At 35.2% G+C, this 14,180-nt stretch overlaps 1 protein-coding gene across 1 annotated transcript; it reads right to left on the reverse strand.

Moving 5' to 3' along the window:
* Positions 1–312: 312 nt before the first annotated feature.
* On the reverse strand, positions 313–8,584 carry LOC132039008 (plasma membrane ATPase 4). The gene is made up of 12 exons (XM_059429535.1): positions 8,326–8,584; positions 3,204–4,445; positions 3,023–3,127; positions 2,638–2,947; positions 2,306–2,544; positions 2,179–2,211; positions 2,004–2,085; positions 1,759–1,919; positions 1,493–1,666; positions 1,198–1,380; positions 931–1,112; positions 313–834 (listed from the first exon to the last, which is right to left on the reverse strand). Exons 1-12 carry the CDS (start codon positions 8,374–8,376, stop codon positions 738–740), a joined length of 2,859 nt encoding a protein of 952 aa, XP_059285518.1. The 5' UTR covers positions 8,377–8,584; the 3' UTR covers positions 313–737.
* Between the last annotated feature and the right edge of the window lie 5,596 nt (positions 8,585–14,180).

Genomic DNA, 14,180 nt, shown 5'->3' on the forward strand with positions numbered 1-14,180 from the left:
AACATGTACGGCTGTAATAATAACCACCTAACCACTCAAAGACAAGAAATTTAGGACACTGTGAATGTTAGGATGCACTGAAATCTTAACTTTTAGATTGCTAGTTTTAAACAGGCATGGATGTAGTAATAATCACCCAAAGGGATGAAATTTAGGATAATGTGAATATTATAGGATACACTGAAATTTTAACTTTTGACTTCCTCAGCCTGAATGATAGTCCTTTCATAGAAATTTCCAAACAGCTTTTTTTTGTCAATCTTTTTCCTTTTTAACAACTAACCAGTTAGAAGAGAGTTGGATCAATCAACAAGAAAAGAAATCCAGTGTTTCAGTCATATTATTTTCACGAAGGGTAACATACACCAGTGAATGTGCAAAAAGTTGAGAGACGACGTTATCGTCAAGTTCAACGTCAAATGAAGAAACAAAGAAAAAGAAAAGGAAGAGGAGGTGAAATTGAAAGGAAAAACTGTTGTTACAAGGAGATGTCACTTCACCATTAAAAAGTTGGAAAAAACATGGACACAATCCCTTTGAATGGGTGGCGCTTCAAATTACATAACGAAGTCAAAGTAAAAATAGATGGGGGGAAGATCACAGAAGACAGTTTTTCCCCCTTTATCATAGACAAATTTTATGTGGTTCAGGCGAAAAGCTTCTCTTTGTTCTCTAAAGAACATGCGATAATATCTCAGCCTGCCTCTCCCTTTCTTGTGTAGATTTCATTAGGTTTCTCAAACTGTATAATGCTGCTGGATCGTTTCAATATCCAGACCTTTCAGCTTCACCACTGATTCAACATGACCCTTGAGTGTGTGGAGCTCACGAAGCCTACAACATAGAGAATAGAATGTCCATATTATAATTTTGTACAAAAAGTCAAAAGGACAGGAGAGTTAGTAGAATGCCTAGGAAAGTTAATAGTACCTGGCCATCTCTGCTCTCCTCTTTGCTTGTTCAGCAATTTCAGACAGTTCCCGGTAGCTGTTCTTTTCATTGAAGAGATTTGAGGCTTCTGGTGGTTGAAGTCCATGTAAAGTTCTCTGAGCGAGTGCCCATTGAGCTTCTCTCTCTTCTTTTCCATAGTCTTTCTTGGTGGTGAAAGCTGTCTGTTGTTAGGCCAAGTGGTTAGTTAGTGTTCAAGGAAACAATTGAATATAAAGAAGAGGAGTTGATGTGGAGAGTAAAGTATACCTTGTTATCAAGCAAGTTATTCCAAGCCTTTCCACTTAAGATGTAGCGGATGGCGAATTTCATTATGTCAAGTGGGAAGTAGGTAACAATGCTGTAAATCCAGATGACACCAGCCCATCCCCAGCCACATCCTTTCACTTTTGCAAAACCCCAGTTGGCATATACAGCAATTAAAGTGGCAACCTGGACAATTCATTCACAAGTTTTAGTTACTAGCTTTCAGAACTAGACAATACATATCTATTTGGGGTTTTAACCAATGATCTAATATTAGTGGAAGTAGTCCAACACTTACCAGCTGGGCGATCATGAAAGCAACCATCAACAGAGCTCCTGGGCGTTCAATAAAGGACCAGCTGCGCGAACGGGTCACAAAAATCAAAGCCTGGCTGATAATACTAACTTGTAGGTACAGAGCAGACATCATTTCGTCATCGCTTTGCCTTAGAGACTTCACACCGAATTTATCCTATAATGGAACAACACCAACCGAAATGGTCATACAAAATATTTGAAGTAAAAGAATCATAATATGCATCAAGATACTGTTTTAGTCCTTACCGAGAAGAATTCAGTGTCATGCATGGCCCAAAAGAAAACAACGGTCATCAATGCTTGGTAACCTCCAAGAACAACACCAGTTGCAAAGATTTCATTCAACTTCCAGCTATCAGGCATTGGAGATGGTTTCACTCTATCCTTTGAGATTGTCATAATGGTTCCTGGACCAAGAAAAGTGTGTTAGTCCCTGGCAAACGAGGTACAATGTGATTGCAAGATTTTGTGATCCGTATAAATGACATTACCGTCGTTCAGGATGGCAATGATCAAAACCATGAATGCAGAGAAGTCGTACTTCCATATCAGAGCAATAAGCATGAAACCAAACTGCAAACAGGAAAACACAAGCAAACAAACTCAAACTTCAAATAATTAATGAGTTATTGGCTTTATCACATTTAATTTTCACTTAGGACATACCACAATACGGATGGTGATGGAAACTGCATATATCTGTCAAAGCAAAAGTTGAACAAAATTAATGGGGTTTTTTATAAGAAAATGTAGGGGTGTCAACTGGAATATATAATATGTAAGATTGACTAACTGTGTAATTCTTCATCCTCTGGAAAATAGCTCTACTTGTCAACACAGCACTGATGATAACACTTAGACCTGGTTCAGTGAGCACGATATCAGAAGCGCCTCTTGCTGCATCAGTAGCATCTGCAACAGCAATACCAATATCTGCCTTCTTCAAAGCAGGAGCATCATTCACACCATCACCAGTCATTCCCACAATGTGTTTTCTCTCTTGCAACTTTTTCACGATTTCATATTTGTGCTCTGTACAACAACAAAAGAAAATGGTCATCATCTAGACTAAGGTTTGGTAGTTGTAAATACTTCCATTAGACAATAAGATAAATCGACACTCACCAGGAAATACTCCAGCAAATCCATCTGCCTTCTCGATCAACTCTTCTACAGGAAGTGAAGCAATGTTAGAATCCTTGTCTTGACCAAGTAAAGATGCTGATGGGTACATGTTTGTTCCCATTCCAAGCCTACGCCCAGTCTCCTTGCCAATAGCCAATTGATCCCCAGTGATCATCTTAACATTTACACCAAGGTTAAGAGCTCTACGGATGGTCTCAGCACTATCATGCCTGGGAGGATCAAAGAGGGGTAGCAGTCCAACAAATTCCCATCGCCCTCCAGGGCTCTCTTTTGATTTCTCTGGCACTTCCTGCAAACAAGTTAAACAACGATGAGACATCAAAGCATCCATGCCAGGCCTAAATCCAAATTTCGTATTACAAACCTGTCTAGCGACAGCCAATGACCTCAACCCACGCTCGGCATATTTATCAATCATTGCATGAACCTTTCTCCTGACATCTTCCTTACAGTTACATAGGTCCAAAATCTGGTGCAAAGTGTAATATCAGTAACAAGTGTATTATACAGGAAGCCAATGTAACTGTAACTGAAAACCTATGTACCTGCTCAGGAGCTCCCTTGCTGGCACGATGCCAGTTACCATTGCTGTCAATATATGTTAAAGCAGTTCTCTTGTCCACTGGGTTGAAGGGCAAGAAATGCACCTCCCTGATACCGGCTCGTGCCTCTTTTGGATCGGCAAGCATGCCAACCATGCAAGCATCAATTGCATCCTGATTTTCAACTCTGGAGGCCCTTGCGGCAAGGAGGAGCACGTACTCTTTATCTACTCCCTTTGCAAACACCTCGACCAAGGTTTTGTCGACACTCAACTTGTTAAGAGTCAAGGTACCTGTCTTATCACTGCACAGCACATCCATTCCGGCCATTTCTTCAATAGCAGTCATCCTCTTGGTGATGGCACCCTGCTGGGAGAGCCTATGGGATCCAATAGCCATAGTGACTGACAACACAGTTGGCATAGCAATGGGAATGCCTCCAATAAGGAGCACCAAGAGATTGTCAATTCCATCCCTGTACTTCCTGTGCTGAATTGGGTACATGACAATAATCTCAATCAGCATACCAACAGCAATAGAACAGATACAGAAGTTTCCGATGGCAGTCAGCACTTGCTGGAAATGCCCGACATTGTTGGTGCTGTCGACAAGGTGTGCTGCCTTTCCGAAGAAAGTGTGCACTCCAGTGGCAATAACTACAGCATCAAGTTCACCTTGTTTACAGGTTGATCCAGAGAAAACTTCATCTCCAGGATTCTTTGTGACAGGAAGAGATTCTCCAGTAAGGGCAGATTGATCAATCTTTAAAGGATCGCCTTCAAGAAGACGAGCATCAGCAGGAACGATGTCACCCAATTTGACACTAATAATATCTCCTGGCACCAGAATAGCGGCTTCCTGTTCACTCCAGCGCCCATCTCTAAGCACCTTGGTTTTGGGAGCAAGTCCAGCCATAAGAGCTGCAGCAGCATTTCCAGCATTGTTTTCTTCAATAAAACTGATAGTTGAATTGATCACCAGCAAGCAAACAATACCAACGAAATCTTGCCAATCTGGGGGCTTTCCATCTCCATTAGCCAGTGCAATTGCCATGATAGCGGCAGCTTCCATGACCCATGAGAGAGGATTCCACATAAACCCGAGGAACTTAAGAAATTTGCTTTCCTTTTTCTCTTCCAACTTGTTTGGTCCAAATATTTGAAGCCTGTTGGCTCCTTCGTCCGAACTCAGACCCTCTCGGCTACATTTCAGCTGTTCAAACACTTCCTCAATGGGGATTTTCTCCTGCAATTTCAACAAGATAAAACAGCAAAGTTAGCCTACTCATTCATCTTCAAATTGCTTTTACACCACAATTACTAGTCCAGATTTTTATTTCAATCCATAAAATGAAAAAGGCCACATATGTTATAATTATTTCTGTGTGTACCAACTTGAGCTATACAGCTTCATGCTTAGTATTGTCAGTTAAGCTGAATTAACGTAGAGTTGTCTAAAACACATCCATGAAAATTATTGAAACTCATGTACTTGAAGTGATCAAGTCCTATTTCATGATGTAATATTAACTAATTTTGATAGAATTTAAGAGCATAACTGGCATTCCCTAGCTCAATAAATTTTTTGAATTCTTATTCCATCCAGATTTTAGTGTTTGATGTTCCAAAAAAACAAAGTCAAATGTTCTATCTTTATATTTATAAAATATAGGAAAAAGAAGTGTAAATGAAAACAAAAAGTCACAGGTCTAATCACTTCCAGAAAAGACTATACACATAAACAACACCATTATCATCATTAATCCTAACAACACAATGTCATTTGTTAAGTGGGTATTGATAATATATTACTCCTATTGTGTAGATTCAATGGTTCATATTTATTTTATTGATGTAAGGATCCTTTTCTATACCTATAATTCACATGAATAAACAAAAAAATGTCACATGGATGTGTGAGCCATTCGAGTTGACTTTCCACTATGTAGGTCCCTTAAACAAATGGACCCCACAAAGTGGAGTTTCCAACCCTGAGACAATGGCCTTGAAAATGACAACCAATCAAAATGAAGTGATAGGACTCAACGCGCTGTCCCACATGGAGCATCTTCGCGTGTAGTTCACGCGCTAGCATATGGGCCCACAACCGTTGTCTACGCCTACTATGATGGGGCTATCTTTGAAATTTTGACCAAATTGAAGGGTAATATATTTAATTTTGCTTAATTTAATAGAAACTAATTGAGAATTTCAAGAAAGGGTGTCAGTAGTCAATAGTCAGAGCCATTATTTAAGGAAAAAGGTTGCACAAAAAATGGAAATATGTGAAAAAAGAAATATCAGAATAAGTCAGAGCCGTTAATAAGGTGGAAATTCTCAAATCACAACTATCCATACATATCAAGTGCAGTGGTACCACGGAAAAAGTACAAAAGAAATTCCCTTCCAATATTAATTAGACAGAAACTTTACTAAAAGACATGATTTAACCTGTAAACTACATTTAGTAAATCCCCTCCCTCAAAAAAAATACAAAACACATTTAATTTACACAGATGAAAATATCACATACTCCTTCCGTTCCAAAAAGATTATCCTCTTTTGACTTGGCACAAAGTTTAAGAATAAAGGAGGACTTTTGAAATGCGTGGTCCAAAACAAGTCTTTGTGTGGCTGTAAATCATCTCATAAAGTTAAACTGTTTCTAAATATAGAAAGGAGACAATCTTTTTGGGACAAACTAAAAAGAAAAGGAAGACAATCATTTTGAGACAGAGGGAGTAATTTTTTTTATTTTTTTTTACTCTGCCTGAATTTTAACCCAAAACTTCCCTAGTCTATTTCAATTTTATTGATAGATATTCCACACCCTGAGTGCCATAAAACAATATTCCTTTTTCATACCTCATATTTTTCAATTATAGGTTTTAAGTTTGGACACATAAATTAAGAAATTCACTTACTCCTAAAATTAAGAGGGGATATGACTAAAATGCCCTTAGTTATGATTTTTTTTTCTATTGTACATCAAATTAATAATATGTCAAGGGAAAAATTTGAAGAAAAAAAGAACTAATACTTTATGATTTTGTGAAACATCAATTATTTTGGACTAGTTTTAGAGAGGCTAAAATATCAATTCATTTTTCCTTTTGCTTGCAAAAGTGTTCCACTAACAGAGATGATGATGAATGGTCAGCATACTGTGAGGAAAAAGAGACCGTAGAATCGGATGCTCAAAAATTATTTGACTTTGTTGGGTATAAAAAACGAATCAGATTTCTTCTATTGGGGATATAAGGGTAATTATCTATTTATTACTACTTCTTGTGTATATTTCTCTCTTTATCGTGCTATGACAGATCATGCTATAACCAACAAACACGTGAAAGAAGATTGAAGGAATAACAATCTTTTTGTGAACACAATTAATAAAGAGGAAAAAGGCAAAACTTTAACAATCTTCTCGCTTACCCTTAGATATTTATATATATCTTTTTGGCTTTTTCTTTAAGAGCATATGAACATGTATGTCATAACTTAAGAAACAATTATGATGACAGATCTTGTATAACCCACATAATTTTTAGTTCAACATTTTAATTCAACTATATATATATATATATATATATATATATATATATATATATATATATATATATATATATATATATATATTCAATCTTGGCAAATTCAGAATGAAACAAATTTGATCTTATAAAGAAATAGGCATAAAAACAAGAGCAAAAACTTTCAGGCCAAAAAGTAGTTCAATAATAAGTGACTGACATAAACCAAAATATTCGATAATTAGCATTATTTGATTTGGACACTACCATTATTGAAAATAACACAGTGGTACATACACATGCAAACATATGCACACATGTATGATCTATATACATCTAATGCATAGATCCATACACGGTTGGAGTTAGGGGACAAAAGGGTGAAAATTACGTCATATATACAAAATTAAAATTATGTTTTATTTATATACTTTCTTCAACCCAAATCATTTGTCATGTTTTGTTTTTCGACAGTCAAATTATGTGAGCTTTGATCAATATTTTAAAATATATTTTTTCATCGTACTGATAAGAAGTATTGCAACTTGTAATATTTTTCACGTAGTTTTTAAATATGTAAATTATAATTTTAAAATAATGAGTTGATATAATCTAATTTATCAAAGATTAGTCAAATCGACTCCTGTAAAGTGAAACATGAAAACTAAGATGTATAGTAAATAGAGTATTGAATTCTGGTGTATATATTTTTTATATTTTGAATTCAACCAGAAAAATTAAGGCTTTGCAACCGACACACATGTGAAAGTGTGTCTACACATATGACAAATTCTATTCTGTAGATACAAATAGATACATACACAGAAGACAGACACTTTTATTCTATATGTATACACTGGAAATTTATTTAGAGAATATATATAAAATCAATGGACGAGTTCCAAATTTTTTGAAAAGAACAAAGTGAAAAAGTATATATAAAATCAATGGACGAGTTCCAAATTTTTTGAAAAGAACAAAGTGAAAAAGTTTAGCAAGCCAGCAAAAAAAAATAGTTACTTCAGTTAAACTCTTGTTTGCTTGAAAAGTAAAACAAGCATGCTATACTGGAAAACAAAGCCTCTCATTTATCATCGCATCCAATTTCTACTTATATTTAAAATAAAAGGGAAAAAACGGCAAAAGGAAAGAAAATCAAAATTCAAGATTTCCTCAAATTTCATTTCCTTTTACATGGAGGATTGAGATCTCTAGCAAATATGTATAACCAATTTGAATAAAATATGCAAAAAAACAAAGAAAATAGCCCCTCTATCCCAATTTACGTGATACAACTTTTTATGTAAACTAAAGATTATATGTCCAAATTCATTGTCAAAATCATTTGACTCATGAAATCCGAACTATATCACATAAATTGAAACACATGGTGTAATAAACAAACAAAAAATACACCCTCTATCCCAATTTATGTGATGCACCTTTTTATTTAGTTTCTAAATGTGTAAATTATTTTTGAAAAAAATTTAAAGATTTTATGTCCGAATTCAACCGTCGAAATCTGTACATTATCAGATAAATTGAGAAAGATGGACTAAGATAATAAGCGGAAAGACGAAGAAACAAAAGTCTCACCAGATCAACAGTTTCATTTTTGATTTCTTCAAGGCTGATAGCTTTAGCCATCTTTGCTCCACAGGAAAATCAAAACCACGAAAAACAACACACAAAAAAAACGATTGATTTTTTACTCAGTAATCATAGAATGGGTTGCTGTTTTTTTCTAAGAGACCCCAAAATGAGATTTGGGGTGATAGAAACGGCGATAGAGCTATAATAACAGAGGTTTAATATTTAGCCTCTGTGCTGTTGTATTGTTTGAGAAATGAGAGGTATAAGGGGTCCTTTATATACTGGACAGTCAAGCAGTGTAAACACACACCCAGCTATGCCTAATTAGTAATTGCCTTGACGATGATATAATACTGCCCCCACAACTTGCCGAATTGCTTTCTCTGACTTTTTTATTTTATTTATTTTCCTAATTTAAAGATAGACATTATTATTCCCATAAGATTCAATATGGAGATGGTCGGGCCGGCAGGGAGGGGGCGGGGGTGCGTGGAGGGAGTTAAAAAAAAAAAAAAAAAAAAAAAAAGAGTTATCGTTGAATTAAATGAGTATTTGTATTTAGTAAAGTATTGTCTGAGTTTTTCGGTTAAATTAGATTTCTTTTAAAATTATTGGATTGACATCTGACTAGGGTCATTTGCACTTTTGATCCTATTTTGTGCTTGTCTTTAATTTTTGGCTCCCAACTCAACAAATAATAACAATATACTCAATGTAATTCCACAAGTGGGATTTGGGGAGGGTAAAATGTTCGTAAACCTTACTCCTACTTTTTATGGGGTAGAGAGATTTATTTCCGAAAGACTCCGACTAGAAAAAAGACATCAAAATGACAAGATACAAGATTTATGTAACGAAAGATAGGAATACACATCAAATCATAGAAAACTACGTGATAATTAAACAATACAACTAAAAGGAAAAGATGAGTGTGAGGCTCCCCCCCCCCCCCCTTCCACGCGGGGGTACAACACACAACTACCTACTAACTTTCTATCATAATCCTCGACCTCCATACTTTCCTATCTAATGTCATGTCCTCAGTCGGTTGAAGCTTTGTCATGTCATGTCTAATCATTTCTAATGACTTCTCTCAGTTCTTCTTCGGCCTACCTCTACCTCTCATATCCCTATTATGGCCAACCTCTCACACCTCCCCAGTGGTGCATCCTCGTACCTCCTCTTCATATGCTCGAACCATCTCAGTCGTGCTTCCCTCATCTTGTCATCTACTGATGTCACTCACACCTTTCCTCGTATAACGTCGTTCCTAATCACATCTCTCCTAGTATGTCCAGACATCCATCTAAGCATCCACATCTTCGCTACCTTTGTATTCATAGCACTCCGCCCCATACATCAAAGTGGGTTGAACTACCACTTTATAGAACTTACCTTTAAGCATAGGCGACACATTCTTATTGCACAGTACCCCAGAAGCGAATCTCCACTTCGCATTATTTGCCTCTTAATGTAAATAATTTTTTTACAGGGCGTAACTTTATATTTTCGCATTATAATATCCGACAAGTTATTCCCATGTCCTTATAATTTATGTCCCGCTAGACCACCTGTCAATGATCAATTTTATGAAAAAAAAATTAATTTGTAATTTTGCAAGTTTAACTATATTATATGAGATTCTAACTTTGTTTAACTAGCTGAAAGTAAGGTCTGAAACGATTACGAAGGTTAATCGAACAAAAGGCTTCTAATCCAGCCCAACAATCAACAATTTAAAATTTTAGCCAATTGTTTCACCGTTAAGTACAATTTTGAACAAAAACTATTTTAGAATTTTGATAAAGGAAATTCTTTAATATTAAAAAAATACCTAAAGCGTCTAATTGGGAAATGTTGGGGTTATATAAGATATCAACAACTTTGCCTAATATTTATTCTAAACAAGAAATAGACAAAATTTTGATGTTGTGACAAGTATATCTTCTATTAGAATAAAAGGAAAGAAATCCACTTGTAAGTATTTCACTTTAATTGGAAACATCTAAAATTACCTCATATCATAAATCAATTGACGTTCGATTTCATTCTTTACAAATTGATCGCATTAACTACCGAAAATTTACAAATGACGCTAAGCTAGCGTTTGACGATAGATTTTAGATCAAATTCTGAAAATTTATTTTCACATACTTGTTTGGCCGTAAACTTTGATCTGATTTGAAAATTTATCCTTAAAATATTTTTCAAGTTTCAAAATTGGTTGCGAGAAATTTCACTCCCACTCACAAAATTTCAATTTTTTTCTCAAGTAAAACGCATATCCAAGCACAAATTCAAGTTTCAAAAATCACAACTTAAAAAACTCGGATTTTCAAATTTCAACTTCAAAATCTATGGCCAAACGAGACAAAAATAACAATAACAATATACCAAAAGAAATCTCATTGGTTTGGTTTGGTGTATAAATTTAAAAACCGAGGAATTGGTGGTTTGGTGCCAGACGCATCTTACTCCTACCTTGGGAGTTAGAGAGGTTGTTATCGGTAAACTCTCAGCACAAGAACAAACAATTCAAAACAGTATAAAAAGACATGATAAATACTATAGAAAACAGGATAAAACTGACTGAACAAAAAGAAGCCGTAACTACTACAAAATAACATGATAATCGAAATACAAGCAAACAATAAATATTAACCGAAATCGAAAAACAATGAGATTTTTTAAAATACTCTTTTTCTTGTTTTTCCTTAATAAATTGTGAATGTGAATCTTCCATCGTGTAATTTATTAATTCGTTTCTTTTTCTTACCTATGATTTGTCTGTCATTAGCATTCGGGTGCCAACCAGTTCCATTCCTCTCAAACGCCGTCCAATTTGGATTGTTAGCGTGGTTGGCCCCACATAATAAAACCACTTGGTTTAACTGACTAAAATGCCCCTACGGATTCTTTACTCAACCTGTTTGCGTTATTTATGGCTGACTGACTGTTAACTTTGTCCAAGAATTGCATCATTTGGGGGCACATATTCAGGCAGTTATGTTAGCTTTATTATTCTTTTCCTTTTTGTTTTCTTTCCAATTATAATTTAATTCCAATTTAGTATTTACCATCTGTATTACGGCAGAAGCAAGTAGTAGCAATAATATAGTAATTTACTTCTTGTTTTCTGTCTTCTTTGAGGATAATTTAATTTCCTTTGCAGTTAAAGCTGGACCCAAAATCACATATTATTAGGTTTTCGTGTCTTTCCGTGGAAACATCCGTTAGAGACAAGATGAGATGGATAAAATTTCTTCTTGAATAATAAGATATTTTGAATTCGAGTTACGAATATAACAAAATTCCTGGTAAAAAATGGTTTTTCCTTGATGGGCCCTGCGGTTAGAATCTGAATTAATCGGGTTAGTAGATTCTGAATACCAAATAAAAAAAGGTATCATAAAGGGTGTGTTTAATATATAAATGGAAAATATTTTCCTAGAAAGTAAGTGATTTTTTATTGGGTAAGTAAGTAGAAAATATTATCCGAAAAATATTTATATATAATCCAAGTAAACTATAGGGGTGAGGGAGGGGTAGGGCTAGGTGTGTAGAGTTGATGGAGGTGGGGCAATGATGGGTGGCGGTTAGATGAGGTTGTGTTGGATGATGGAAAAAACTATAATATTAGTTATAAAATTTGTTTTCCCTATTTAGATGACCAAGTCATTCTTCTCATTTTAAGAAAATTGGTTCATTGGATTTTTTTTTCTCCAAAAATTTGACCAACCAAACAACCCAAAATGATCTTTTTGTTTCTTTTTCAATTGGTATTGTCACTCTAACATGAAAAATATAGTAATTTCAAGTCTTTTCTCTTTTTTCCTTTCCTTATTTTTTTTTCCATCTTGGGTGAAATAATTGAACGCTAAAGAGAAGAGTTACAAATCAGTGGTAGTAGCTTATCCTACTGCACCACCAAGTGATGTGGTGGAATGCATAGGATCTCTCCAGCCAGGGTTCAAGCTCTGGGAATGCATATATTCTTAGTAGGGAGTGTTTTCCTTTAAATAGGCCCAACGCGGCGAGAATATGACTTAGCCGGGCAAGTGAATTTTGAATACCTGATGGTTATAACCAAAAAAAAAAAAAAATTGACACAAATGTACCATTGTAAAAAACAATTGGCAAAACCGTTAACCAAGAATTTGATTTGGCAATCAATAATGAGAACAATTTGCTAATGATAGTTAAAACACCACTCCTAGACTTTTCACTACGGAAACTACCAAAAATCGGATACCTCCTCCACCACACCTTTCAAACACCACCATCCCCTTCCTCTTTAATCACCGCCTTCTTTTTCTCTATTCTTTTCACTCATTAACACCACCATCAAAGGCTCATTTGAAACTTTAATTAGAAATGTGGATTTTCGTAGTTATGTTTTGACTGGTTGTGGTTGGAATTCATTGGGAACAATTGAATAGAGCTATACATAAAAAGTTAGAAAGATTGAATGTGATTTAAATTGGTTTGAAGTAAAACAAAGTTGAAATCTACCTGAAAAACTCATTGTAACATTGTATATCACATACAGATATACAAGGAGTATAAGACATATATGAATATACAGGAGTATATACTTATACATAAAGGGATATACTTAGATATAAATACTCCTTCATTCTTCAAAATCCACTCAGAACACTGTCATTTCTCCACTAAAAATCACTATAGCAATATCATCTAGCCACCATTGGAGCATCAACCCATCACTGATACGTAATTAATAGCTCTTTCTTCAAAAACATCAATTGAGTCTCAAAGAAGGGGGAAGGGTAGGAGTAGGAGGATGGGGAGCAAGAGGAATTTACTCACAAATGCCAATTGAGTTCCAAATAAGATGACGAAGAAGGAAGAGAGGAGGAGGAGATTGAAGAAGCAACTTTTAGATTTTGTTCATTACTTCAAACTTCGAAATTAGTAGAAATTCTCGATTCTCATTTCAAAACATTACGTCCACCATATTTCTTCAACTAATATTCATTACTTTGAACTTTTATCTCAAATTCAACTTTTAAGAACTCAAAATCAATATAGTTGAAAGTTTACGATTCTAAACTCCTTAAATCAATATGAGACTTCGAATTTTAGCACATACAAGTAACATCCATCAAATTTCATTTGTGAAGAAGAAGAGAAGGGAGGATGTAGCAGGATACCTTTTGAGTTGCTTCGATCTGAATCTTAGTTCAAGGTTTTTTGAAGTTTTGATGATTGATAAACATTATACAATTGACAAATAGTGTTCAAGAAGGATGGACAAATATGTGCGAGAACTAGGTCCTTAATAGCTTGTCACGACCCAATCCGTCATGATGACACCCACACTAACCCCCCCAGTGGGCGAACCATCCCCTTCGCCAATTAATTATCCAATTTACACTTAAAGAACAACATAATCAATAATAATAAGTCCAAGTCATTCCATAGATAATAAATAAGTGAGGAATACTACATATTACAACCCCAAAATCCAAAAGTCATCGTACAAGGACTCTAATCATAATACTGTCTAAGAAGTACATAAATGTCTGAAAATAACAGAAGTGTCTAGAAATGAAATAGATATCAATAAGGAGAGATCTTCAGGCGGCATGGCATGGATAGGAGCTCACCCTGGGATCTAGCTGGAAGTAGCCTCAGGCTAGATGTGAGGTCTAGAAGACGTCCCTGACACACAATCTGCACTTAAAAAAGAGCAGCAAGGTAGTATCAGTACAAACACTATGTCCCAGTAGATATCATAAGCCGACTAAGATTAGTATCATGCATACAATCGTAAAACTAGCAAGATAAACAAATAGGAACAACAATACACCCACACAACAGTAATATTAACAATA

This window comes from Lycium ferocissimum, chromosome 12, assembly GCF_029784015.1.
Source record: "Lycium ferocissimum isolate CSIRO_LF1 chromosome 12, AGI_CSIRO_Lferr_CH_V1, whole genome shotgun sequence".
NCBI classification, from domain to species: Eukaryota; Viridiplantae; Streptophyta; class Magnoliopsida; order Solanales; family Solanaceae; genus Lycium; species Lycium ferocissimum.

What these genes read in the sequence shown, in the direction of transcription:
- LOC132039008 (XM_059429535.1), bottom strand. Translation starts at nt 8,376, where the DNA reads ATGGCTAAAGCTATCAGCCTTGAAGAAATCAAAAATGAAACTGTTGAT. An exon ending in AGAGGATGAAGAATTACACA is followed by an intron (nt 2,212 to 2,305) that starts GTTAGTCAATCT and finishes TTGCTTTGACAG; the next exon opens with ATATATGCAGTTTCCATCAC. An exon ending in CATTGCCATCCTGAACGACG is followed by an intron (nt 1,920 to 2,003) that starts GTAATGTCATTT and finishes TTCTTGGTCCAG; the next exon opens with GAACCATTATGACAATCTCA.